This window comes from Callithrix jacchus, chromosome 5, assembly GCF_049354715.1.
Source record: "Callithrix jacchus isolate 240 chromosome 5, calJac240_pri, whole genome shotgun sequence".
Lineage (NCBI taxonomy): Eukaryota > Metazoa > Chordata > Mammalia > Primates > Cebidae > Callithrix > Callithrix jacchus.
The window spans coordinates 80,775,471-80,803,070 of record NC_133506.1 but is presented as its reverse complement, the minus strand read 5'-3'; the positions used below and the strand labels follow the sequence as shown (position 1 = coordinate 80,803,070).

General features: G+C 45.9%; 1 protein-coding gene across 1 annotated transcript in view; it reads right to left on the bottom strand.

Moving 5' to 3' along the window:
• Positions 1-6,620: 6,620 nt before the first annotated feature.
• COX10 (cytochrome c oxidase assembly factor heme A:farnesyltransferase COX10) overlaps positions 6,621-27,600 on the bottom strand; it is a 129,776-nt gene continuing 108,796 nt past the window's right edge. The window contains exons 6-7 of the mRNA XM_002747891.6: positions 24,163-24,395; positions 6,621-8,807 (exon numbers count right to left, since the gene is read on the bottom strand). Of these exons, the coding sequence (XP_002747937.1) occupies positions 8,404-8,807; positions 24,163-24,395 (637 nt within the window). The 3' untranslated portion in view covers positions 6,621-8,403. The remainder of the gene's footprint in view (positions 8,808-24,162; positions 24,396-27,600) is intronic.

Sequence of the window (27,600 nt, the reverse complement as noted above, 5' to 3'; positions counted from 1 at the left end):
TTCAGAAGTTTAAAGGTGCTGATTCAGGTGCTCGTGATAGGATTTGGCCTGACCGTGGCTCTGTACTCCCTGAACATGGTGCTGGCTTGGGAAATCCCAAGGGGTATGGTGGATTTGGTTTAAAGAGCAGGTAGTAAAATGTCCTGGGTTGTCTTTGTGTTTATGGCCTTGTAATAGGCTGACCTTAATCTGGGACTGTATATAAATGTGGTCTTTCTTTACAATGAGCTGGGATCACAGGTGTAAAATGCTCAGGGCAGCCTTGCCTCTTGGCTGTGGGTGGGAGAGTCTGAGGGTCTGCAGAGGAGCTGGGCCCAGCCTTGGGCTGACACTCCTCTCCAAGGCCCTGGGGCCATTTCCTCAGAGCTCCTGACCCCAAAGTCTCTGATGACCAAACCGGAAGGAATTTCATTTTCCTCCACCCTCGTCCTACCACATTTCCCAAACCTTTATTCGTGGGAAGGGAAGACTGTTTTCTGCATGCAGCCTCTGATTGCCTTGAGCCAGCCTCAGTGAATCAAAAATGGGCACCAACCCTGAATCAGACAAATTAGGGCCTGCATCTCAATTCCCAGACTTCCTCTTTCTTACTAGGTTTGAGTAAGAAACTTCTCCCAGCCAGGCAGTTCCCCACCCCAGAGGCAACCACAGTTACCAGGTCTCTTGGATTTTTTTCTAAAGATACATTGCAGGCCGGAGGGCAGGGATGTCTGCTGGTTCTGTTCACTGCTGCAGTCCCAGTTCCTGAAACGGTACCTGGCTCAAGGTAGCTAAATACTGAGAACCATAAGAATGAATACTTGTTTAAGGGGTCTTGGTATCTTAAGGGGAGAGAGCTTACCAGGAGCTGTGCCCAGGATCAAGTCTCGGTTGAAGTCAGTGTACTTCTCAATTTCCAACTACGTGAACCAATACATCCCTTCTTTTGATCAATTCTGTTTTAGTTGGAATTCCTGTCACTTGCAATTATGTGTCCAGATGGATACAGGAAGGTTGGCTAATGGGCCGCTCATGAGGACAAAATGCTATGGGAATGGCTGTATACTAATAGACAATGGGCTTCGCAGGGAAGATGCTTTTCTGTTTGTCTGGTTCTGGGGAGATCATTTATATTTTGGAGGTGAGTAAGTGTCAAGTGGCTGTGCGAGGGTTTTGGACATCAGCCACAGTCTGGGTCAGATTTTAAGGCAAGAAATCCCATTCTATTTGTCAAATGAATTCAGACTGTCTTTCTGAATAGGTTGGTGGGTTACTCAGGTTGCAGAGACTTGGAGAGAAAAATTGGAGGAGTTCCAGCTTTGAGCACCTTCCAGGCAGAGGCAGTTGACTGAGGGCCCCTGGGGTCATTCTGTTGGCGCAAAGGCAGTGCACCTTGTCTTCAACGAGCTGGTCATTCAGCGCACATCACAGCTGGAGACTGCAGCTGAGACTGGCCAGGGAAGCTATTTCCCAAGTGCCAGACAGTGGTGACATTCCCGGCACAGGCTTGGGTGGCCAGGGGTCTGCAGTGTTGGGGGAGGCAGGATGATGTGAGTGTGAGGGGGTGAGGGCCAGGCTGAGGCAGCCTGGGTCTTCCACTAGAGGTGAGACCAGCCATTGAGATATTGGTGACCAAAGGCAAAAGGAGAGAAAGGGACATGAGAAATGCAAGGGGTACTCTCGAGCAAAGGCACCACCTTGTCCTCAAGCTGGGACCCCGAGAATATCCCAGGATCTTCTCTCACCCCAGTCAACCTCCCTCATCGGCCCAGATCCAGACCCATTATTGCTCCTCTAGTCTTCCCAGTTCTTCCCATCCACCTTCTGCTCTGTGGCCTGGATTTTCTTTCTAAAGCACAAACACGACCACGCTACTTTCCAGCTTTACTCTTCAATGGCTCCCTATTTCCCTTAGGGGTAAAGCCTAGACGACTTCTTTAGGCAAAATATAGTTGGCCAGACCTGGTCCCTCTACTACTTCTCTCTTCAATCTCACACTCCAGCCCTTCCTGGTCCCTACACTCCAGCCATGCGGAACTGCAAATGCTCCCCAAACACCAATGCCACTTCACCCTGCTGTCTGCCCAAAGTGCCTTCTCTCCGCCCCACACTCTCCAAACACTGCTAGTGTTCGGCCTAATGACCAACTGCCTATGCTGAACGATTTCCTTCGAGACACAGAAACACAACTGCGGTGATGTGTGGACACTAGACTATCTCATTAAAAAAAAAAAAAGCCATGGGCTGGGCTGAGTGCTCAGTTTGGCTCAAGTCCCCTTCTGGAGTCAGGGCGTATGGCCAGACCAGCCCTGTGCCAGAGATGGAGCCCAGCAGGAAAAACCCTGAGAGCCAGATCAAGGGACACAGAGCCAGGATCATGGAGAAGTGGATGTTGAGAAGCCCTCAGCCAGGCTACAAAAAGGCTGCCCTAAGTCAGGTGGCGGGTCCTGGGAGTAGCACAGGCAAGGTTGGAGGATTTTGAGTTAGGAAGGAGGGGGGCTGGGGGTGGGGCGTTAGGGGAAGGGGAAGGCTCCTTCTACTCCCACCCCATGGCTGCACTGCCTCTCTGGGAAAGCTCCAGAGTGAGCTCCTGGGGGCTAGGGGTATCTATGTGCATCTCTCTCCTCCACACGAGGCCTCACACAAAACCTCGTGCTCAGTGGGCACAGGATAGCTGACTGGTGGGCGGAAGGTGGCACTCCTCTCACTGGGTCTCTGTGTTGGTTCCTGGCCCCTTGCTTTCTGTGTCTGTTGAAGCTGGGGAGGGCTGGAGGACTTGTTTGATGTGTCTGGCTCATCTTCTCCAGACTGTCCTGGTCACCTTGCCTCTCTTTGGACATTTGGGGTGGAGTGAGGTTATTCAACCAAGAACTTTGCTTTGCCTCATCCACTGTGCCCTATGCTGTCCTTGCCCTGCCCTCTCCTGAATCCCTGGCTCTGTCCCCAGCTTTGCTGAGTGAGGAGCCCTCAGTCAACAGCAGCTTCACAGCGCCCCAGCTAGCAGCGCCCCCTGGCTGCCTGCTGGTGAGGAAAGGCAGGCTTTTCCCATGAACCTGGATCCCTTGTTTCCTAATCGGAGTGCACTTGCCCTCTTGACCGTCTCTGCATCTGGGGGTCCCCATTGTCTTGGCTTTTACCTCACAGGCAGGTCCCCAATTTACAAACTGGGAGAGTTTCCCTCATTTACGGTAACCTGGATGCATGATGTGAGTGCTTAGGATGTGCCACCTGGGCTTCTATCTGGTGGGAATGAGTTAAAGAAGTGCCTTTAGTGGAAGATGATGAGGGATGAAGATGGAGACAGACAACAGATTCTCCGCTAATGTATTTAAGAAGTCAAAATTCTGGTCAAGAATACAACTTAATTTACTGGGCTGAAAGCTGTTACTAAGTAGTTAGGTCAAGGTACCCCGAAGACAGAGAAAATGATGAAAATGTACAATTCGGAAGACAAAGACTGATGAATGTGTGAAACCAGGAAGAAAGAGTCACTTGCCTTGGTTCAACTCTAGCAGTTTTCTTCACAAAGCCGCAGAAAGTTGCATCTGTTCCAGATTCAGTCACAAGGGGCAGGTGTGTGCCAATCTCCCCACCTTCAAGTGCTCCCGCCACCTCCACCTCCCACCCTGTCATAAAAGGTACTCGTTCCTTGGATCATTGATGGAGCATCCATCACGTGGTCATTTATGGGTTTTCTTCTGTTCTAGGTGCCTGTGGACATAGCAGTGAGAAACAGATGTTTCTGCTCTACTGAGTTTACAGTTCAGTGGTGGTGGTAGCTAGTCAATAACAAGTAAGTGACATGTGTATATCACATATTAATAGGTGCTATGGGAAAGGAATATGACAGGAATGGCAGTGGCAGGGTGGGGTGAAAGCTTGAAGATAGAAAAGGTAATTCCAGAAAACAGTAGAAGCTGTGGGGTAGTGACCTGGAGGCAGTGGAGCATGTTCTGGTTGGTGCAGCCTGGGGACAGAGTCCTGAAGTTGGGGGTGGGGAGCAGTGACTGCACCAGCCAGATAAGGACTATGTGGAAGCCAACTTTTCTCATAGAACCACATGTCATCAATACCTTTCCAAATCCATTCATTCTTTATCCCAGGCTAACAGGCTGTTGCCCTCTGACTACAGGGACCTCACATAACCCAGATGGGGTTATTCTTTTATTTAATGAGGAAGAAGAATTTATTGAGCACCTACTCTGTGCTAAGCATTGTTCTAGAAACTGGAGATAAAGCGATGCAAAGATACAGTCCTTGCCTTCGTGGAACTTATATTACAGGGGGAGGACAGACATTAAGTAATGAGATATGTAAATAGATATGGAACATCAATTAGTGTTAACTGAGGTCAGGAATTCAAGACCAGCCTGACCAACATGGCGAAACCTCATCTCTACTAAAATACAAAATTATCCGAGCATGGTGGCACCTGCAGTCACAGCTGATCAGAAGGCCGAGGCAGGAGAATTGCTTGAACCCGGGAGGCGGAGGTTGCAGTGAGCTGAGATTATGCCTGGGCAAGAGTGAGACTCCACCTCAATAAAAAAAAATAAAAAAGCAAAGCACAGCAAGGAAGTAATAAGCACTGAGGGTGGGACAGGGGTGTTATTTGATAAGGTAGCCAAATAAGGCCTCTCTAAGGAGGTGTCATCTCAATGAAATGAGAGGACCCCACACAGAGGGAACAGGAGGTATTAATATGAGTACCCCACAGTGGGTGTGCTTGAGTATTGAGGAAAAGTGTGGAGATCTGTAGGCAGAATAATAGATATGCCAAGAGGGTATTTCCAAAATCACAGAGGGGAGCAGGACCAGATTGCATGGGACCATTTGGTATTTCCTCATGGGACCAAGAGGGTATTTCCAAGATCAGAGAGGGGAGCAGGACCAGATTGCATGGGAGCAGGGTGGAGAATGGGAATGGCAGATCTGCTTGGTAGCTTACAGTGATCAAGCTCGCTGCTGCATGGAAAACAGACAAGGCTGGGGCAAAGAAGAAAATAAATTAGGAGTCTTGCAGAAATGTGCCACGGAGAGACAGATGGGTGGTTCAACTGATCTGGTAGCGGTAGAGGAGGTGAGCAATGGTCAGATGGGATTTTCAGAGGGCTCAAGCTGGTGGCCTCATGTAAGCTGACAAGCGAGGAGTGAAGCATGATGGGAATGCAAGCACAGAGCTGTCACATGCTGGTGGATGCCTTGCCTCTCAGATGCTCTGTGATGTGCATGGCGGAGTCCAGCCACTGAGTGATGGACTCTGAATTAGTGAGTGAACAGGAGAACCTCTTTATTCCAGAATGTATCTTCACATTTACAGTTTGTTAGGAAATAAGTGGCTAAAAGATGCTGAAAAGTGTAATCTGTCTAGCCGGTCAATTATATTTGGGTTTCCAACAAGAAGCAGGTAGACTGCCCTCACTTCTCTAGGCAGGCAGGATGTATAGCAGTTCCCCCTTATCTGCAGTTTCTCCTTCCACTGTGTCAGTTACGCATGGTCAATCAAGAACCAAAAATATTACATGAAAAATTACAGAAATAGACTAAGTTTTAGATTGTGTGCCATACTTAGTAGCATGATGCAACCTAGTGTCATCTGCTCAGGACCTGAATTATCTCTTTGTCCAGCAGATCCATGCTGAATATTGTCCCACCCATGAGTCACTTAGCAACCATCCCGGTTATCAAATCCAACTGTGGTGGCATAGCAGATCTTGTGCTCTGTAACCTTTATTTTGCTGAATCATGGCTTCACAGCACAAGAGTAGTGATGCTGGCAATCCAGAGATGTCAGAGAAGCCAGAAAGCGCCTCTTTTAAGTGAAAAGGTGAAAGTTCTTGACTTAATAAGGCACAGAAAGATAAATATTGCGTGTTCTTACTTATATGTGGAATCCAAACTTGAAGCAGAGAGCAGAATGGTAAGTTACAGAGGCTGGGACTTGAATGAAATGGGGACGTGATGGTGAAAGGGTACAAAGTCAGTGAGGACGAGTATGTCTGCTCCCATTGAGATACATCACGCACTGTGTGAATGTAGTAAAGAATAATGTATTACAATTTCAAAATTACTGAGTAAATTAAAAATGTACCCACCGCCAAGAGCGGTGGCTCATGCCTGTAATCCCAGCACTTTGGGAGGCTGAGGCAGGCAGATCACGAGGTCAGGAGTTTGAGACCAGCCTCACCAACATAGTAGAACGCCTTCTCTACTAAAAATACAAAAATCAGCCAGGCGTGGTGGCATGCACCTGTAATCCCAGCTACTCAGGAGGCTGAGGCCGGAGAATCACTTGAACCTGGGAGGCGGAGGTTGCAGTGAGCCGAGATCATGCCACTGGGCAACAGAGTGAGATTCCGTCTCAAAAAACAAAAAAAGTTCTCACCACAAAAATAAGTATCTGAGGTGACGAATACATTCATCAGCTTTATTTCATTATTCCAATCATATTCATAAATCATAACATCACTTCATTGCCTCATAAATATATATAATTTGTGAATGTACAAAACAAAATAAAACAGACCTCCCCATGAGCCCTCTGCCAGCTCTCGAAGGCGTCATCAAGTGTCGTCAGTTCTACCAGGAACTGTGAACTCAGCATGGGATGCTCACTTTAAATGACGTCACACACACTCCTGTTCCTGTATACAGTTTTATTGTGGAAGGAAAAGAGAATCAATGAATTTTACAAATCTGAAGGTTGTAACAAGTTGTAGAGGCTTTTCCCAGACATTCTTATGCAATGTTCTCCACAGTAAATAACCTGGGGGCAGCCGAGAGGGAATATTTCAGATCAGTAGTAACTGATCAGATGTTATCTACCTACAATCCCTTTAGACATTTTTTTTTTTTTTGAGACGGAGTTTCGCTCTTGTTACCCAGGCTGGAGTGCAATGGTGTGATCTCGGCTCACCGCAACCTCCGCCTCCTGGGTTCAGGCAATTCTCCTGCCTCAGCCTCCCGAGTAGCTGGGATTACAGGCGCGCGCCACCATGCCCAGCTAATTTTTTTGTATTTTTAGTAGAGACGGGGTTTCACCATGTCGACCAGGATGGTCTCGATCTCTTGACCTCGTGATCCACCCGCCTCGGCCTCCCAAAGTGCTGGGATTACAGGCTTGAGCCACCGCACCCGACCCCCATTAGACATTTTTGAGATAACTCCTGACTGTTTAAATGTTGTTCAATCCCACTCTCCCACTCCAACCAATGAATCTTCACAGACCAGCAGTGCTCTGGGGGACTGAGTAATGAAAACATCCTGTCTGACTGCAAGACCTTTGGGTAGATGGGACTCTGCAGACCTGTGGGAGTACAAAGGACTAAAGGGCTACAGGTAACCGTGTTTGGTACCTGAGGCCATGCATGGCCACAGGATAACTCACAAAATTCCCAGAACCCTGCTCTGGCTCTTAAAGCCACTGGACATGTACAGGCTAATTTCTGAATTTAGGAGCTGTCGGCATGGACATGTGTTTTTCACCCAAGGGACACAAATGGGATCTATGTGGGCTGGTTAGCCCAGCACACCCTCCTTCCTAACATCCCTTCTCATTACAGCCTTGAAAAAGCTGCTGTATAGCAGAGGTGCGGCGACCCACAGCAGTGACTTCAGAGGTACAGTAGCCCATAGTGGTGTCTCCAGAGGTACAGCAATGGGACGGGGGTATCAAGAGGTATCCGGCTGGTATCAAGTCCAGGGCTACCCTTTCAGAAGGAAATGCTTCCAACAGTGCATGTATGTTAACGTGAATGACAAAGATGCCTGTGACTCCCGGAATTCTGAAATGTTCACATCAATGAGGGTGAAGGGAGAACAGGGGCTGGCAGTCCACGCTGAGACTCCTTAGGCAAGCATGTGGAATCCCCATTCCCAATGTACAGCAGCTGGCTCCCAGCTATTGTTATTGTTAGGAGGACTGGGGTTGAGAATGCGTGGGGTGGGGAAAACCAAAAAATGCTGGCTCTGGCTCAATCACCAGGAAGGGGGTGCCACAAGACCCTCAAGGAACCTGAGCTCACAGAACTACAGACAGCAGATTATGAGGCTCACGCTGTCTGGCCATCAAGTGCCACTCTGCCTGGCAGGGGGAGCGTGTGTGGTGTGGGGGTAAGGACGGAGCCAAAAGAGGAAGCCACCTATGGAAGCAGAAACAGAATGGAGGGTGGCGTTGGAGGAGAGATATGGAAAGACCCTCAAAGGGAAAAATATTCCTTCTTTGTATTCACTGACTGAGCTGATGCATTTCTTATTTGGGGAGTATTTTGGCTTTTATTAAAAAAATTGTCAAGTGATCACTGAGCACCAGATTCGTTTATAATCTTGTTCTAAATCCAGCAATTTCTCTTCTTGTGATCCAGAATTACCACAACACGCTCGCCTGGCAGCAGAGGGAAAGGAGCTGTGGGCGTCCCCGCACGCTTAGCTGGGAGGGGGCCCCGGGTCCCCGCCCCCGCGCCGCTGCTTGCAGGTGAGCATGAGCAGTAGCAGCAGCGGCAGGTGCCACAGGCTGCAGAAGAACAGTCTCCGCGAGCTCCTGCGGTCTGCGTCCACGTAGAAGCGGAAGCCGAGGTAGGAAATGTAGGCATTGATTGGGAGGGCAATGACGGGGAAGGTCCAAGTGGTGATGTCCAGGACGGGGGCTGCCACGGAGAGCGCCAGCAGGGCCAGGCAGTGGCGCAGTGCCACGCGCCGGCACAGGCCCGGGTGGGTGACCGACATCATGCAGTATCCGCCCCGAGAGTAGTCTTCACGGAGGCCCCAGCTCAGGGCGTTGAAATGAGGAAACTGCCAGGAGTAGAGGATTCCTCCCAGGAGAAACGCACCTGTGCAGGGGTCAGGGGAGGAGAGGGAGACAAAGGCAGTCGTCACCGGAGATTCCCAAAGAATGGTTTCCTCTCCTGGGAGAGCCTGCCTGGCACGTCAGACACACTGTCACCCTGTGCTCTCTCATTGCTGCCTGCCTACAGCAGGCTGGCTGGGAGACAGGCGGGGTGGGGCAGCTGATGCGCTAAGATCCTTCTGCAGAGACGCGGGCAGGAGGCTGTGGGGTCCAGCTCAAACCCTGCTTCACAGGGGGGCTGCCTGCACTGCAGGACGCTTAGCATCTGTGGCTCCTGCCCACCTGATGCTCCTCATGCCTCCCCGTATTGTGGGAAGGAAAGAAGCGGGAAACACTCTGGGTGCAACCTCTGTGCTAGAGGCTGAGCTCCATTTCTGCCTGCTGGGACCTGGGCGTGTGTCTCCAGGGAGGTGGAAGCAGTGCTGCAGGCTGGAGGATGCTGCAAGTCCGCTCCGCCTGTTTTGTGAACCTTGACTGCCTTCCCAGGGCATTTAGTGGTCCCGGCTCAACACTGACAGAACTGGCTGTACCTGCAGGCTTGTGCTTCACATCCTGGCTCTGATCTGTTTACTGGTTTCACCAGTGCACCACCAGGCTTCCAGGACACATGCCTGCCACATCCTCTCCTCATCCCCCAGAGCCAGGCACAATGGCACAAACAGAAGGTGTGAAAACCATGTGTTAAATAAAATGGGCCATAAAGATAAAATGGTCCTGGAGTACAATGATAACTTGTCTATGGCTATTTAATTTTTCAACAAGGACTTAATACCCCGAGCACCATTTTGCCCCTTTCTCTGGAACAGTCTCCCCAGCACCCACCTGGGTGGAATAAAGACTGCCATGGGTGGAATGAAGGCTGCCGTTCGCTGAGCTCCTATTATGTGACAGACCCTACTCTCTTAGTTTGCCCCATTTAATCTTGACTATTGGATTTTGAGGTAGATTTATAATCTTCATTGAAAAAGAAAAAATGAGACAATATTAAGTTCACCAAAAAGAGGTGGAAGAGCAATTCACACAGGCTGCTTGATTTTCAAGCCAGGGCCCTTCTATGACATGCACTAAACCACCTAAGGACAGACAGTAGGGTGGGGGCTGGAAGCAGGGGCCAATTATTCCTGCACAGGTGATTCATACTCATGTCAAAAAAAAAAAAAAAAAAATGCTTCCCAGGCACCTACTATCGGGCAAGCACTGTGCTAGGCACTGGAGATACCACAAAGGTGGACATGAAGAGCCGCACTAGTGACTCTAAAGTCACCACACGAAATGCAGTCAGGTGCAGTGAAGACACACAAGAGGAGCTGACTGAGTCGAGGGGACCAGAGGAGGCTTCTCTGAGAAAGGGATGTCTGAGCTGAGCTGGAGGGAGGGGGGACCTTGTCAAGTCAGGGCTGGCGGAGGGGACAGTATTCACAAAGGCCTTGGGGCCAGAAGGTTTGAGGAGTGGTTGGTATAAAGAAAAAAGATGAACACGTGTGTTGGGAGTAATAGAACTACATATATATATGGTCAATTTTACTGTATGATAAAAGGAAGGTGGTATGGCTTGGCTGGAGTGCTGAGAATGACAGAGAATGTTCTTCAGGACAAGGCTGGCTGGAGTGCAGTGGCATGGTCTCAGCTCACTGCAGCCTCGATCTCTTGGGCTGAAGTCACCCTCCTGCCTCAGCCTCCTGAATAGCTGACATTATAGGTGCATGCCACCAAAGAGATAATATTTTAAAACAACTGTTTGTAGAGTTGGGGTCTTGCCATGTTGCTCAGTCTGGCCTTGAACTCCTGGCCCAAGCAATCCTCCTGCCTCAGCCTCTCAAAGTGCAGAGATTACAGGCATGAGCCACTGCACTTGGCCTTGACTTTGCTATTCTAAAAGCCACAGATAGCCACGGAAGGATCTTAACATATAAGAGTGCTGCGCATGTGTGTCTGTGTACCTCCGTTGTGAGTGTGTGCACCTATGTGTGTAGGGGGTGAGGGGAGGGGCACCAGTGCTAAGCGGTCCTATTTGCAAAGGGAAAACTGAAGGGGCCTACAGCAGGTATGGAAGGACAATCAGGAGATGAGGAGTGAGGGGATGAAGGAGGACAGTAGTTAGGATCAGGATGGTGACAGCAGAGATGCAAAGAAGATGAATTTGGAAGAAATTTGGGAGGCAAAAGGGACAGGATGTGCATGCGCTATAAATAAGAAGGGGAGGAGAGAGGGAGGAGGCATCAATAGCACGTCCTGGGCTTACAGATCCGTAGAGGTGCCACTCACTGAGACAAGCAGGGAAGAAGGGAGAGGAGGTCATGAGTGTGACCTTGGGTGTGTTCAGTCTGAGAGGCCTTTGAGACATCCAAGGGAAAAGTCACTAAGAGGGGTCTGGCAGCGAGGTGTCGATATGGTCTGTGATAAGCAAGTGGGAGCATCTGACACACATCTATTCCTGCCTGAGTCAGCCACAGGGTCCAGGCAGACAGTTATGTGTCTGCATTTCCTACCCAAAGTGAACTTCTTAGGGTATGTTCACTTTCCTTTGAATCTGCAGGCATTAGAATATAGAAAGTATGCAATAATATTGTAGTAAACTGTGCCCAAACTCATCATAGGAGCCAATGTGAAAAAAAATGGATTTAACTCTAAGTCATTCCCAAGATCACTGTTTCCCAACACTGGCTTGGGAACCAGTAAGGCAAACTCTTAGGATTCTGTCTACCTTCTCCTTCCCCTCCTCTGGAACTGCCTTCTCCATGGGGTCCCTGGCAGAGAATTGAGAGTTCACCAACCCACTATGTCATCTACCCTGGAAAGCACCATGCTGCACAGGGAGAGAGGGTGAGAATTTGTAACTACAGTCTTCCTTCAGGTAATAAGGATCTTTGAAGGCCCTGGTCTGTGGGAATGTTCAGAAAAAGAGAGCCTGGGGCTACTGCTAGGCAGAACTCACCAGGAGACAGAGCACTTTACATAATGCAGAATAATTCAGAAAATAAGTCTGGGGCTCTAAGCCCCTGAGGGACCCCTGTTTGTGCAAATGCCAATGAGAATAAAAAGGAACCAGCTCCTCCTTTAATCTCTGATCTGTAGTCCTCAACAGCGGAGAACGCAGAGAGACACTAGGTGGGCAGGCTTTGCAAGTCATCTAAAAGAAAGAATGAGGATTTTTAATGTACATTGTTCTGGGCAGAAACTTAATCATTTGAGTTACTTTTATCAGGCAGGGCAGTTGTAGCATTATCAAATGGAACTTGTGTGGGTGCAGATGATTTAAGAGGGATGAGGGCCTCCTTTTATATCCATGAAGAGTTTTCTGTGGCTTCCATAAGTCAGTCAACTCCTTTCAGTCTTCTAGTATGGGAGGAAATATAACAAAGACCTCATTTTAGGGTCCCCATTTCAGTAGGGTTACTGTTAAATCCCCCAAATTCATTTTTAACCTTAAATTATACATACAAATATATATATATATATATATATACGTATATGTATACATACGTTTATATATATATACATATGTATATATATACGTATATATATGTATATACGTATATATATATATATCTTAGTTCATGCAAACACACTTAATTTTAATGCTGATAATCGGAGCAGTTATTATTTACTGAATCCATTAACCTGGTAAACAGATGACAGGTGTCTCACACGTAGGCACAATTCTGGGTGCTGGAAAGGTACTGGCAGTCAAGGCAAAGTCCTGCTTAACGTCTAGTGGGAGAGATGGACATAAACACAAGAAACAGTGCTGATCGCTATTCAGAGACCAGACTCAAAACAGGGTGATGCAATCGGGGTAACTTGAGACTGAGTGCTCAGGAAAGGCCTTTCCACAGGTGACATTTAAGCCATGACTCAACTAACGGCAAGGAGCACTCTATCAGATGCTGGGAAAGGTCCCAGTAGGCTTCTGGGACAGCATAGAGGCTACAGTGAGGGACAGTTATAAGATGGGGCTGGGAAGGCATCTGGAAACCAAGATAAGGAGTGGGGTCTTCCACCAGCGCAGGGGTAGAGCAGGGAGAGTGGGGGGTGGCAGAGGGGGGTTCCCCATTCAGGTGAAGAACCCCGAGGACAGACACTGGTGAGTATGCTCATGGTAGAGACATGAAGAGTTTTATCTGTGACTGTTTTAAGTTATGGTCCCTACTTCAGTAGGGTTTTAAGTTTGAGGTACTTAATAGATAACTATTGAAATGCCTGTGGCTGTCATGTGCCAGGCAATTACACGTATGCTTTCTAATCCTCACAACAACCCCGCCTAGAGGTATCATTACCATCATCTTAAAGAGAAAGATTAATTTGCATGATGACATTCAGCACTACTGGCGCAAGATACTAGCACTTTCTGTTAGAATGTGGTTGGTTATTCTGGACAACATAGGAAGACCCCATCTTTACAAAAAATGAAAGAAAAAAAGTTAGGCAAGGTGCCACGTGCCTACAGTCTGACCTACTTGGGAGGCTGAGGAGGGAGGATCGCTTGAGCTGGGCAGTCCAGGCTGCAGTGAACTATGACTGTACCACTGTATTCCAGCCTGGGCAATAGAGCAAGACCCTAATTCTTAAAAACAAAAAGAAAGAAAGAAAGCTGTTGCCACACACAGACTCAAATTAGTGACATTCCAACATCAATGAACTGTTGGATGCTCTGGGTAGAGGAAGGCCTGCTGAAAGAAAAAACTGAAGATGTATTTTCTAGTACCTTAAAAAAAGAGATCTGTTTTAACAACAAAACTATCAACCAGATGGCATTTTTTCTTGGCAGTGAGTACTCTTAGGGAATTAAAAAGGATAGAGGAAAGGTTGGAATGTCCAGGTACAACCGACGGAGGAAAAAGGGTGATGCGAGTAGGTTTCTTTGTATTTTGATGAAATAAAGTGACTTCTTGATTTTAAAGTGACTGGTAAGAAGAAGCATTAGTCTTGGGGCGTAGGGTCATGCTGAGACTTTGAACGCCAGGTACAGAGGAAGCCCAGCCCCAGCTCACGAGCTGTCTCAGATTCAAAATTTGCAGTTATGACAGTCATAAGCACAGTGGGAAGTGTCTTGTTAAGAAAAACAACATCAGTGATAACTTGGAAATGGGGGAAGGAATCGGATCATTCAGAGCCTGGTGTCTGTTCTGCTCTAGAAATAGCTTAGAGGAATTGCCACACCGTCTTCCACAATGGTTGGACTAATTTACACTCCCACCAACAGTGTAAGAGTGCTCCTTTTTCTCCACATCCTCTCCAGCATCTGTTGTCTCCAGATTTTTTAATGATTGCCATTCTAACTGGCGTGAGATGGTATCTCAATGTGGTTTTGATTTGCATCTCTCTGATGACCAGTGACGATGAGCATTTTTTCATATGATTGTTGGCCTCATATATGTCGGTGTGGCGATTCCTCAAGGCCTTAGAAATAGAAATCCCATTTGACCCAGCAATCCCATTACTGGGCATATATCCAAAGGTCTATAAATCGTTCTACTACAAGGACACATGCACACGAATGTTCATTGCAGCACTGTTTACAATAGCAAAGACCTGGAATCAACCCAAATGCCCATCGATGATAGACTGGATTGGGAAAATGTGGCACATATACACCATGGAATATTATGCAGCAATCAGAAATGATGAGTTCGTGTCGTTTGTAGGGACATGGATGAATCTGGAGAACATCATTCTCAGCAAACTGACACAAGAACAGAAAATGAAACACCGCATATTCTCACTCATAGGCGGGTGATGAAAAATGAGAACACATGGACACAGGGAGGGGAGTACTAAACACTGGGGTCTATAGGGGGGAAAGGGGAGGGCCAGTGGGAGGGGGAGGTGGGGAGGGATTGCCAGGGGAGAAATACCAAATGTGGGTGAAGGGGAGAAAGCAAACAAAACACACTGCAATGTGTGTACCTATGCAACTGTATTGCATGCTCTGCACATGTACCCCAAAACCTAAAATGCAATTAAAAAAAAAAAAAAAAAAGAAAGAAATAGCTTAGAAAGAGCAACTTCAGCTGTGAAAATGGCTAAAAAAGCAGTTCCAAATGTGGGATTTTCCTCGTCTTTCTCAAAAGCCCTCCTTTTTTGTGTGTGTCAACCAAAGTATTTTGTTTTGCTCGATACACTTTTTCGGTAATGCTTCTGCTTAAAATAAACATAATTAAAGAAATTGTTTTCCTGAGAGCAGCATGCTGTTTTCTCTAAGAGGAAATTGGGTGTGGGTTTGGCTCATGTCACAAATGAAGGAGCTTTGGAAATCACAGCCTAGCCTTAATGGATTGTAATCAGAAAACCACCACCCACACACAGTTTTACTTGATATGCTTCAACTGCCTCTCCTACTATAAAAGATGAAAACAAATTACTCTCTTCATCAAGATAAGGTGAACTAGAACAGGAAGACTTGAATTAGTCCCGAGGCTGTGGTGGGACCCATAGTTCCTTGTGGAGTAAACACAAAGCACTCAATTGACTAATTCAAAGACCTTGCCTTCTTTCAAGGTAAGTATTCTACTCATCTCCTCTGCCTCAAGCTCCCAAAGCAGTCCATTTTTATTGGGTCTGTCATCTATGACAACACATCTGGACTGTGTGCCCCTAGAGATAGGCACAGTCTGTTCTCAAAGTCCTCTGCTGGTGTCTGGCCAGGGAGAAAGACAACACAAAGGGAAAACGGATTACAGCCCATGGTGAAGGTTACTTAGTGCAGGCAGGAGAACACTTAATTCACCCTCAAGAGGTCAGGGAAGGCTTCCTGGAAGAAGTCATTTGTGAACCGAGATCTAAAATTGGTCTCTGAGTTTCAATCCACTCACACAAACCATGTATTTTCTACTTCTTTTAACTGTATCTTCTCATTTTCCTACCTTACTCTGCAGAATCTTTGTACACATTAGGTTTAACCATATTTGGAAGAAATGTCCACTTCTTTTCTGTTCATCAAATACTTGCTAGTCTATGAACATAAAAAATTCTGAAGCTCTAGGTGGTGTATCTGTAGATATGGTTCTCCAGAGCACAGCAGCTTCCTGAGAGCATGGAGCTGAAATCCCACTTCAAAGATAACTCCACAGAACGTCCATGTGTGCAGGGCATCGTTGACTTCCCTCCTTACTCGGAAAATGGAGAAGAGCACATCTGTTGTACCGTGTGTGAGAACAGCTGGAGGGAACCTTCATCCAGTGGCACCCGGCTCTGATTAGAGGGCCGTATTAGTGGGGCAAGGCTCATTAATATCTTCCCAATGACTTGTTGAAAATATATATGTTTTTACACTCTCTCGAAACATCTATTAAACATTCTACAACATACAGCCTGGAGGAGAACTGCAATCGTTTCCACCTCTGCCCACTGTCCAGAAATGCTCTTGTCCATGGCACGCCTCCAACACTATGCTAACAAAACTAAGGTGATTCCCGCTAAATGGTCTTTGAATGGAATGGAGACAAAAATCCTCAAGCGGAGCTCTGACTCTCAGGAATTCCTTGTGGAATGGAATTCATCAGTTTTGGCTTGCCTTCTCTGTCTGACTGCCCAATGAGCACCTTACCACCCTCCCACCCCCAAACCCATTGTCACTCACCATCCACGCATGGCCTTGCAAAGGATAAAGAACCCGAGCTCCAGTGAACCTTGGTGCTGGGTTTGGGAGGTCTTCCCTCACCGTACAATAGGCTCCTCTCTGATGTGGCCCACGGTGGCGCGTCTGCTACATGACGGGTTATACTTGTGCTTTCAGGGTTATGTAGTTATGAAGACTGGGGGCTAGCTGGGGAAGCAAAGCCAAACCCAGAGCTTCATGGTCACAGATTTCAAAGCCTTTCTTTTGAGGGGTAACACAAAGGAGCTTGTGAAACAGATCAGCCTCAACAGTGCAATAGACTTCTATGGTGCTGCAGATAAAGGGGAGAGGATGTGGGGCCAGTTTATCAACTGCACAGGCGACAAAAGGGAAGATTAAAAGTCCCCTGAAAATAGGAAATAGAGTGGGCAATAACTGTTTGCCCTTGAAGAATTCTTTGTAAGTTGCTTAGAAATAATGGAGAGGCTCGGTGGGTGGGAGGGAGTTGGATTCTTTGCCTCACCTCACTGTGCACTGCCGCCCTCCAGGCAGTTTCATGAGGAGCTTTCGCTTAAAGAGAAAGACAGGAGTAAAGGAAGCACACAGCTCTGACTCCAAAGACAGTACACCCCCTTTTCTCTTGTTGCCATTTCCCTGGAAGGATGTTTCAAGCATCCGTGAATTCTCTCTGAAATTCAAATGCTTCCTACTCCTTTAGCTCATGTTGACAAGTCTTTCCATCTTTATCACTTAAGTATTAATTAATTCATTGAATACTTGTTACGTGTGCACTCTGCCCCAAGCACCATGCCCACCAGAGGCTGGCCTTACCACATGTCATCTATCATTCATTCAGGAAGGCACTGGCCCAGTGCCCTAAAAGCTTATGATCAATTATAGTCAACACAGTACGACTGATAAGACCTCAGTGCCCTCAGTACCAAAGTCTGTCTCCAATTCTGCCACCAATATGGGGGCTTGCAACATATTTCTAGTATGTTCTTTCATAGCTCTTTTTTTTGGCCTTTCAAGAGAATATAGTGTTCGAAATAGTTTGTCTGCTAATATTCCCATGAAAATGTTCCTTGTTTATTTTGTCTTTAAAAATACCATTTAGCTTAATCTGGAGCTCCAAGGCTAGTATAACTTAATCTGGAGCGCGAAAGCTAGTTATGGTAAAATCTTATACAAAGTGAACACAGACACAGACACTCATTTTCAAGCTTAGTTTCAAACTGAGGCAGCATTATAAAGGAAATCATTAAGTGCTTGGGTTAAACAGTACCTGGTACTTAGTAAGCCCTCAATAAATATCTGTTGAATGAGTGAGTGAATAAATTCACTCTGACTCTACTTTCTCATCCAGGAATAAGGGAGGTAAATAAAGTGAAACAGCATTGAACATTTTGTAGTTTACCAGCTGAGGGTAAAAAATCTCATTCTTTTTGTTACTAAAACCATCCATCTGCCAAATGTCACTTCCTGATAAGAGCCCATTTCTAAGTCCTCATTTGTAACTAAATGTTGGCTGACATAATTAATGCTTAACACACATTTGAATTACAAGCCAAAGACAATTGACAAATCCACTCTACAAGATGGTCATTACAGAGGCCCAATCCATAAACTCCACAAACCTGGAATTTATTCAAATTTAGGAAACCGAGGAAAAAGAATCTGAACCTTTCTAAGATATGGTAGTGATGAAAAGAAGTGGCTTTGGCAGGAAGGAGGGGGAGGAGATTTAACCCAAGCCTCTGAGATACTCTAATAGTCTCTGGAGATAAACACTGTGGAGAGGCCTAATGCGTGTGGCTCCAGGCCTGCTTGCAGCTGGAATGTCGGCTGGGAACTTATCTGCAGTCCCCTCCCTCCTCTACCTCCTCAGAGAGGGCTCCTTCACCGGGGCTCCAGCAGGTCACTTCTGTCATTGCCATTCCCTGAGTGCAGAATCAAACCATGTGCTACAGTTCCTGTGACAACAAGCTGGCTAGCCCAGGGGCCAGAAAGCAACCCTCTCATTCTGCTTTTCCTGAATGTTAGCTAGGAAGCATTTTTAATGTTTCCTGCTAACAGCAGTTAGGCTTAATAAAAAAAAAAAAAATTAAGGCAAGGTAGGCAGGTGAGAGGAAAAGGCTGAACTCTGAGGCTCAGAGGAAAATGGACACAAGTAAAATCCCATTATCATGATTACCTTTATAGACAGAAGGACTTTGTAAGGTGAAGTTATTTCCAGTGCACAGAAGCAGCTGGGCTGCAGAGTCCTGACAGAACCACCATAAGGAGGGTTCTCCGGGCTGGGCCTGCACTTGGCGCCATAGCACTCTCTGTAGCAAGCACTGGACTGAAAGCTGCTGGCACTGTGATGGGGAGAAAAGCTGAGCTGCTTACAGCTTTTATACATTGTGCAGTTATAAAATAGCAAACATCAAGGACAATTCATATTTGCTTAGTTTTTACAATGTCCGTCTGCTAATCTACGCCATTTTCTTCACCCCGCCATCCTACCTCACTCGCCCCATGCTGGATTCCCCTGAAGCAGGCGGACCAAACACCTGCGTGGGGCCCACACCTCTCTCACTGGGCATCTAGAACAATTAGAAGTTCTTTTACACTGTCTGATTTTTAAAAAGTCAAAGTAGTTGTGAGGAAAAAAACAATCAGAATCCCACAGAACGCCCTTATAGTTATTTTATGTTTTTGCAGGAGAGGAGTTAACAATCTCTTCAGTGCTTCTTAATCTGGCCCATAGCCACCACAAAAGCCACAGAATGATCCAGACACCAAGAAGGGGAAAAGGTACTTCCTGACATGCTGCATTTCCTTGCTGGGTAAAGCACTCTGACCCATGGGCTGCCTCGAATGCACAGTGTTTTCTACAGCTACTAATCTTTAAACAGCTCTCCTCCCAACTAGATGGTTAGTTGGGCCTTCTATACATGAGGCTTCAGGATTTCCATTTCAAATCTTGGCTGAGTTGCTTCCTCTCCATCTTGACTACCATCTACTGAGCCCCAGGAAGGGCTTTTGCAAAAGTATCCACAGTCAATGTGACTGGGTGACTAAAGGGTTGGTGCTGGGTATTCAATGTCCTGGTTCAGAAGGGAATACCTGCCTCCCTTCAAACGTGTATCCTTCATCCATTTCCCCACTTGAAGAGTCACTGTGTTAACAAGTTGCTCCTTCAGAGGATAATCAGATTGACGCTTCACTACTTAAAAGGCAAAATGTGGCCGAGCGCGGTGGCTCAAGCCTGTAATCCCAGCATTTAGGGAGGTCGAGGCGGGTGGATCATGAGGTCAAGAGATCAAGACCATCCTGGTCAAAATGGTGAAACCCCGTCTCTACTAAAAATACAAAAAATTAGCTGGGCATGGTGGTGCGTGCCTGTAATCCCAGCTACTCAGGAGGCTGAGGCAGGAGAATTGCCTGAACCCAGGAGGCGGAGGTTGCGTTAAGTGGAGATTGCACCATTGCACTCCAGCCTGGGTAATAAGAGCGAAACTCTGTCTCAAAAAAAAAAAAAAGGCAAAATGTTAATTAGGGAGGGCAAAGAGTGTGGGAGTGGGCAGGTCTAGGGTAGGTGGAGCCCTAGTGGAGAGAGAAGGAAGTGGGAGGAGAGGAAGAAGGAGGTGAGGGGATGCACACATGCTTGGGAGGACAATAAAGGCAGGCCTCTGTGATTCACTGGCTTTCCAATACCAAGGAGAACCAGCAGCACATTGTTAAATAATCCTAAAAGTACGACCCTGCTGTTATGCTGCCTCAAGCTCCAGTGGGTCTTTATCGCCACTGAATGAAGTATGAGCTCCTCTGCAGGTGGCTCATCCTAGCCAGAGTCCCTACCTACTCTGCATTGCAGTGACTTTCGGCTGTAAGCCTTTGTATAGGGTCTTCCCTCTTCCTGGAAAGCACAGTCCCTCCTCAAGTAAACTGGTCATGACTTAGTTCTGTAGTCTTGCTTCTCCAAAGTCGTCTGGGACCAGTATGAGGGAGGTTAAGAGAGCCCATAGCCCTCTGAAGACACCCTGCTAAAGCTCTTAGATTACTCAATTGTTTGGTTACCTGCCTGCCTCTCCCCAAAGACCCTGAGACATGATTTCCTGAGGATACTCACTGGGTTTCAGTTATGTCTGTGTCTCTCAATGCCTGGCAAACAGTAGGTCCCCAGTTGATACTTGCATGACAAAGCAATTATGGGGACCAGTTTACAAAGGTGGTGATCCATCTTTGGTGGCTCAAAGATTACATGCTTGGCAATACCACAGAAGAGGGGAAACAATTTTTGCCAATTTTTCTCAGAAGGGCTCTTTATAACTATATATGCCCCCTCAAATAAGAACCCCCAGATGAGAGATATCCCCTCTGTGAATACTATAAATGATACCATTAGTACATCTCAAATAATACCATCTGCCCATGCCCTAATCGCTAGGTATTTTCAAGATATTCTAATGGCCAGAGCTCTTTCTGGTTCCGTCTTTGCAAATTGGTGGTCCTTAAAATGTGGTCCCTGGACCACAGGCATCGGCAGCACCTAGAAACTTGTTAGAAAGAAAAATTCTCAGACCCCATCTCAGCCCCCTGAATCATAAGTTCCAGGGGTAGGGCCCAGGAATCTGTGTGTGAGCGAGCAATCCAGGTGATTATCACGTGCCCTAAAGTTTGAAACCACTGTTTTAGACTTTACCAGGACCACAGGTACAGTCTCATTATTTAAAGTACATATTTATGTGAAGACGATGAAATACAGATTCATAAGGATGTCCACCTTTCCACCGAGGCAGTACGGTCTAAGTTAACATTCTGCAATAGTGGAAAAATTCTACGTCTGTGCTGTTGACAGACAGGGTAGTTACTAGGTACATGTGGCTTTGGGCATTTGAAATATGGCTACTGGGACTGGATAACTGAATTTTAAAGTTTATCTAGTATAAATTTAAATTTAAATAGCCACTTAAGCCTAGTGGCTACCATACCAGACAGTATGGTTCTACAAGATGACTAAGCAATATAAAACTACATTCAACCCAGTTCCTAAAATCCCAGCAATAAAAATCTTTTAAAAAATACATTCTCTTAGATTCTGTCACCCTTAAAATGGAAGGTACCTATATTCATGGATTTGTTCATTCAGTAAAGTATTTGCTGCTTATCTAGAGTTGGTTCTATCAAATTAATGTTTGGAAACGTTTTTGAAGTAGTTTACAGCATTATGTAAAGTAGTAGTATTCTTTCCGCATAATCTTGGCAAGGCTTTAAGCATATGATCCGATCTGCAATAAATTAGGATGCTGGGCCAATAAGTCATGTTGTTACTATTACAGGAAGGCCTGTACTATGTGCCCCATAATGCATCTTTAAGATTTAAAGAAAAAGGATATACTATAATAGAAGTCAAACTCAGAAGCTGCCAAGGGAATGTCTCTTTGTGGTTATATATGTCTTTCAGACTGCTCTGATTTATACCAGGTTCTGTTCGGGTAGACAAGGGGTCTCATTTTCCAAGACAAATATGTACTTTCATGCTGCTACCTAAACATGCTGCCCCTTGCTGTCCATCATGAATGAGTTTGTACACAAAAAATTAAATTTGTATTATAGAAAGACTATAATCAACATTAAAAAATTTATCTTAAATATTACTATTAGCACTTTAGCCAAATCCAGACTATCCCTAAACAAATAACGGCTCTTGCATGAATGTGCACTCCTAAGTGAGGACTTTTGCAAAGCTTTTTCTCTAACCTCTGGGGAGGCAACTCCAGCCTGCATATACTGGGACTTCTTCAGGAGGAAACGGCCTGGGAGTATGACAAGGGCCTCTAGCCCTCAGCAAGAACCTAGGCCCTAGGACTCTGCATGGATTTGGACTGAACTGCCCATAAAACTCTCCTGTGATACCCGTGCCTAAGGCTATAATACTCAGCCCTGACTCTGGCCCTGTCTGGGACATCCCAGATAGAGATGTCTTGTTCCTTTGTGCCAGGCTTGTGGAAGTTAAATAGGATTCAGGCACTCCTGCCAGGACATAGGGTGTCTCCATCAGACAGGCAGGTGGTTCAGTACAGGGACCCGAGTGTTGAAGTGGAGCTACGTCCTTGAGCAAGTGGGATACTCCCTATGCAGAGCCTAGGAAGTACTGCATTTTCTTTCATGGTCTCCACCTCAAATGTCTGCACAATCACTATAAAGATTTTGAGGGGAATAAGAAGGAAGAGGACAGTTGGGTTGAGGGGGAAAAGGGGTTTGGGTCAAATCAAGTGAGCTCCAGGCAGAACTAAGGAGAAGGAACGTAAGCGGGTGTGGGAGGGTTGGTGGTCTGCAGGTATGCCCTGTAAAGGTCAACTATAAACCAGAGTGAACATGCAGATGTCATTTAGCCCAAGGATGCCAAGCCCAGGCTTTAAACCCTCGCTTCCCTCACCCAATGCAAACCTCACAAACGGACCCCGGAACTCTTTCCCACCAGACCTGCAGGCTCCTAAGTATTCAGAATAACAGCCAGAAGACAAGGCTGTGTGGCTCAGTTTACAAACCAAACAAAATCTTCCCCTTCCTGATCTGTGCCAGTCCCTCCACTGTATGAAGGAGGATTCCTGAATGATTAACAATAGCATACAGATCCCAAATTGAGCTCTCGCCATGGTCCAGCACTTTACAAATAACAACTCATTTCATCCTCACAATGATTCCATGAAGGGAGATTACTAGCCTCATGCAGGAGATGAGGAGACTGCTGCAGAAAGAGGCTGAGTTCAGCTGCGAAGGACGCGCAGCTCATAAGTGGTGGCGTTGGGCTCTCCCCCACCAGTGTCCCTGGTTGCCCCCGCTTTGCTGACACTGCCTCCCATGTGGATGAGGCAATGGTTTTAGGTTTATCAGAGAATACACAAGCACATAAGTTTTACAATACTATACTTGCAGATTCATTAAAATCCGACCTTTACAGGATATTAAAACCATTCTAAGAGACAATCATGGTGAAGGTGTAATCGCATTTGTAAGCTTGCCAAATCGGAGTGTAAGAGCTTTTATGAAAAGTTTCAGAAATGTGGCTTAAAGGGTAACGGTTTATGATCAACTGCCTTTTGATCTCTCATGTGAAAAATATGTACTTACATATATTGCAGGAAACCTCACCACTTCCTTCCTAAGTGTCGGTCAAAAACACTAATTACTAATTAGACTGTGAAACTTCCCTTACAGATGGTAAAAATGAGCTATTTTCACCCCACAAATATAGATGTGACATACCACCAAGAAATGTAGAAATCTTTCAATGGTTTTATTGTAGACAGTATGAACAATTTAAGCAAATCATATAAAAATAAATTAGAAACTAATGAAAATAATCAGCCCTTTCATAAGAGGGGAACACAACCCAGTTCTAGAAGAATCCAGAGCTAGCCAAAGAGGCCAGGTCCAGATGCCTTCTCCCTGCCCCATGAATTGGTTAGTCCTAGCTTGGTCTGTGATTTTCATGGGGACTTCAGGCACTTTCTTTTATCTACCTGTAATCACAGGCAGCAGCACTGCTTCCTTTGTTTTCTCCCAGGCATTCCCCACAAGGGAAAGTATATGTCATGTCCACCTGCCAGCCAGGATGATGACACAGTCTCCCTTTACTCTGTGTTCACAGAATTTTAGTCTGCCACATCAGCACATTTGCCAAAAGAATCAGTGTGGGATGAAATGGAATTGGACCAAGTGCTACAGCTCGAGGAGGAAATGCCTCCCTGACCAGAGTGTGCTCACGTGCTCATCGCAGGACACTTACCAGCATCGAGGCTGCCTGTGGCCGCTGTCCAGCCCATGACAGGCGGGATGGCTCCAACCACGGCTCCGACCCATGTGTTAGCAATGCTAATCCTCTTCAGTGGTGTGTAGCAGCAGGTATACAGGAAAATGTTGAAGAGCCCCAGGGCTCCTGTGAGTGGATTCACCCCCCAGGTGAGAATGGCAACTCCAGGAACAGCACAGCAAGTGGCAAAAGACACGGCTAACAACGGGCTGGAAAAGAACAGAGAACATGGAGTGACCATCTTCACCTTAACTCAATCACACCACCTAGAATCAGCACTAACAAACTGCAAATAATCCACCTGGCCAGTAGGGGCAGTCAGTACTGGTCTGGCTTCTTCCTGGATATGGGGAATCCTCTCTATGAAACAAACTTGAATATGTTTGTGGGAGCTCTGGCTGCTCTTCTTCATTTTGCTAGCCCACAGTAAAGTGGTGAAGAGAGTCAGAGTTACAGTGTTCTGAATTCACACAGGTTCTGTCCCTTCCTGGCTATAGGATGGCTAGGTTTCACTTACTTCTCTCTACAAGAGAAATGATCATCTCTTTCTCCAAGGGTTGAAGTGAAGATGGAGACAATGCCTCCTCTGCATAGTGTTCCATTTTATATTTAGTCATGAACAAACCATTTAAAACACAATATTGGGAGATTTGGCAGAAAATAGCACCTGAATTCTGGAAGCAGTTCTCCCCCCTTATTTATACTTTATTAAAACATCACCACTGAATTCATGATAATGAGTAGCAATGGTGTGCCTCGGACTGCAATCGTTATCATGTCTGTAAGGAACTACAGGCTCAGCATGCTACCAGTTCCCAACAACAGCAAACATCAGGTGGCCATTGTACAGTGCCAGTTTCATAACTTGACTTATGGACACGGGATTTTCAAGGGGAGGTCGCACAATGTTATTTATGTAAATGAAGCCCATCAACTAAAACTCTAAAATGATAATCATTATCACAAGCCTGTTTCTCCAAAGAGCCTAATTCTAAAAGTAGACTTTGTATGGAATCTGGTGAAAGACTTTTTGAGAGTCTAGATAAATTGGATATACTAGTTCCTGCTTATATGCATGTTTGTTTATTCTTTCTTGAGAAACCTAAGGAGATTACTTGAGCCTGCCTTCTCCTTGCAGAAACCATTAATTCCACTTCTGAGTAAGGTATGTTTGTATAGTGTTCAGTGACCTTGCTCGATTAAAGACTCCACAATGTGCTTTTTGGGAAGCAAGAGCCACCAGTGTGCAGCTTCTAGGGTGCTCTGGTTTTAAAAACAGCCAACTCCCTAAAGAGGCAGTCTTTACCTGACGTGCACACATGTGAGATGATACCCTTCTATGCACAGGGCTGCAGTGTTCCCATGGCAGGAGAGAAGCCTTGGGTCTATGAGACGGCCCCTCTAGGAAAAAGACTAACTTGTAGAATTATGACGAGTTAGAATTCAGCCGGGAGGGGGCCAGGGCAGAGCCCAGCAGCTGGAACTACAGTACCGAATGAAGTCAGGGTGAGTGAAGTCAGGGCAACAGAATATGAAAGCTAGAAGTGACTTGATGGAGAATTCTGGCCACCACCCTACCATTCTACTATGGGGACCAGCACTGACTCTTTCCTCCCAGGCCTGTAGCCACTGTGCCCAAAGAGTGACCCAACTGAATGGGAATTTTGATGGAAAATGAGAAAATACAAGGCATATGTTGCTGTCAAGGTGCTTGTGACAGAAGAACCATAAACTACAGATGAGAGACTTCCAGTGCACATTCTGCCCTGAGGGTGCATTTCCACCCACCTGTTCCTGGGCCATCTCTTTTGAACCCTGTGGTCAGTTTGTGGTCAGTTACTTCCACAACACTCACTCAAGCACCATTAATAATTCATTCTGCCTTGTCCATCCAACATTCCCACGCTGGATCTGCTCAATAACCTAGTCTCTGCTCCTGCTGGGAAAGCCCTACACTCATACTAACTGACCTCATTTCAAGGAGATGGCTTAACAGTGCTGGTGCTTAGACACGTTGATTTCCATTTTCATTCTTTATAGTGACAATTTTAACTCCTATCCTGACTTCTCAAGGCTCCAGCTTCACTCTAGCTCCCAATACACCTTAACAGATGCCCTGCCCTCTTACACAATAGTGACAAATGCCCTCAGATTTACTTTCTTTCTCCCATTTCAGAGGCTATCTTCATCTCTTTTAAAGATAAACCGTCCACTTTTGTTTTTATTTAATCTCCTCCCTAATCTGTCTTTTATCTTCTATCTCTACTGTCTATTAACCTCCTGCATCAAATAAATTACTTTCTTTGTATTTCCCCCAAGGCAATACCCGTCTTGCTTCCTTGACACTCTTCAAAGCCAAGCATCCTGATGGAGTGGACCACACACATTCCTTGTCTCTATCTCTCCCATCCCTCAGTTTCCTATTTGTTCCTCAACTGTATCTCTCACCAACTGCTGCAACAGATTTCTCTAAGGTGGAGATAGACAAGGGGGCTTCAAAATTTCATGGAAAATGCATATTGTGAAAAGACTATACAGAGACTTCACAAGTTTTTTGCACCAAAATAAACTCATACTAACGTGTTATAACATGTCTGAACAGGATCTAGTTTGAGGCACTAAGAAGTAAGAAAATAGCCCTTATCAAAACAACATGAATTCTGCTAAAATAGAATCAAGAACAAATATCACATCTAGGCTAACGCTTGGATGGAAGAATAGTGAAATCACTGATGCTTTACAAGAAGTTTATGAGGACAATGCTCCCCCAAATCAGCAGTTTACAAATGGTTAACTTTCTTAAGAACAGATGATGTTGAAGATTAAAGTCCACAGCTGCAGACCATCCACATAACTTTGTGAGGAAAAAAATCAATCTTTTTCGTGCCCTAATTTAAGTGGACCAACGGTTAACAGTAGAAACAACAACCAAACCGATACCACAGACAACTCAATTGATTTAGTTCTCACAATTCTGATTGAAAAATTACAGTTGAGCTAGCATTCCACTCAGTGAGTGCCAAAACCGTTGCACCCAGATCGGCTACAGACAAGAGCAGGGCTTTCAATGGAAATTTTAAACAAATGGGATCAAGATCCTGAAGCATTTCTTCCAAAAGGAAGAGGAAAATGAATATGTAGCAGGAGGTGAAACAGGGCTTTACCACTACAATCCTGAAAACAGACAATCAAAACAATGGCTACCGAGGGTGGGAGTGGTCCAGTCAAAGAAAAAGTGAACAGATGAAGAGCAAAGCTCATGCAATAGTTTCTTGGGATGCTGAAGGCATTTTGCTTGATTCCTTTCCAGAGGGCTAAAGAACAATAACATCTACTTATTATGAGAGTGTCTGTAAAAAAAAAGTAGAGCTTTAGCAGAAAAATGACTGGGAAAGCTTCCCCAGAGACTCCTTC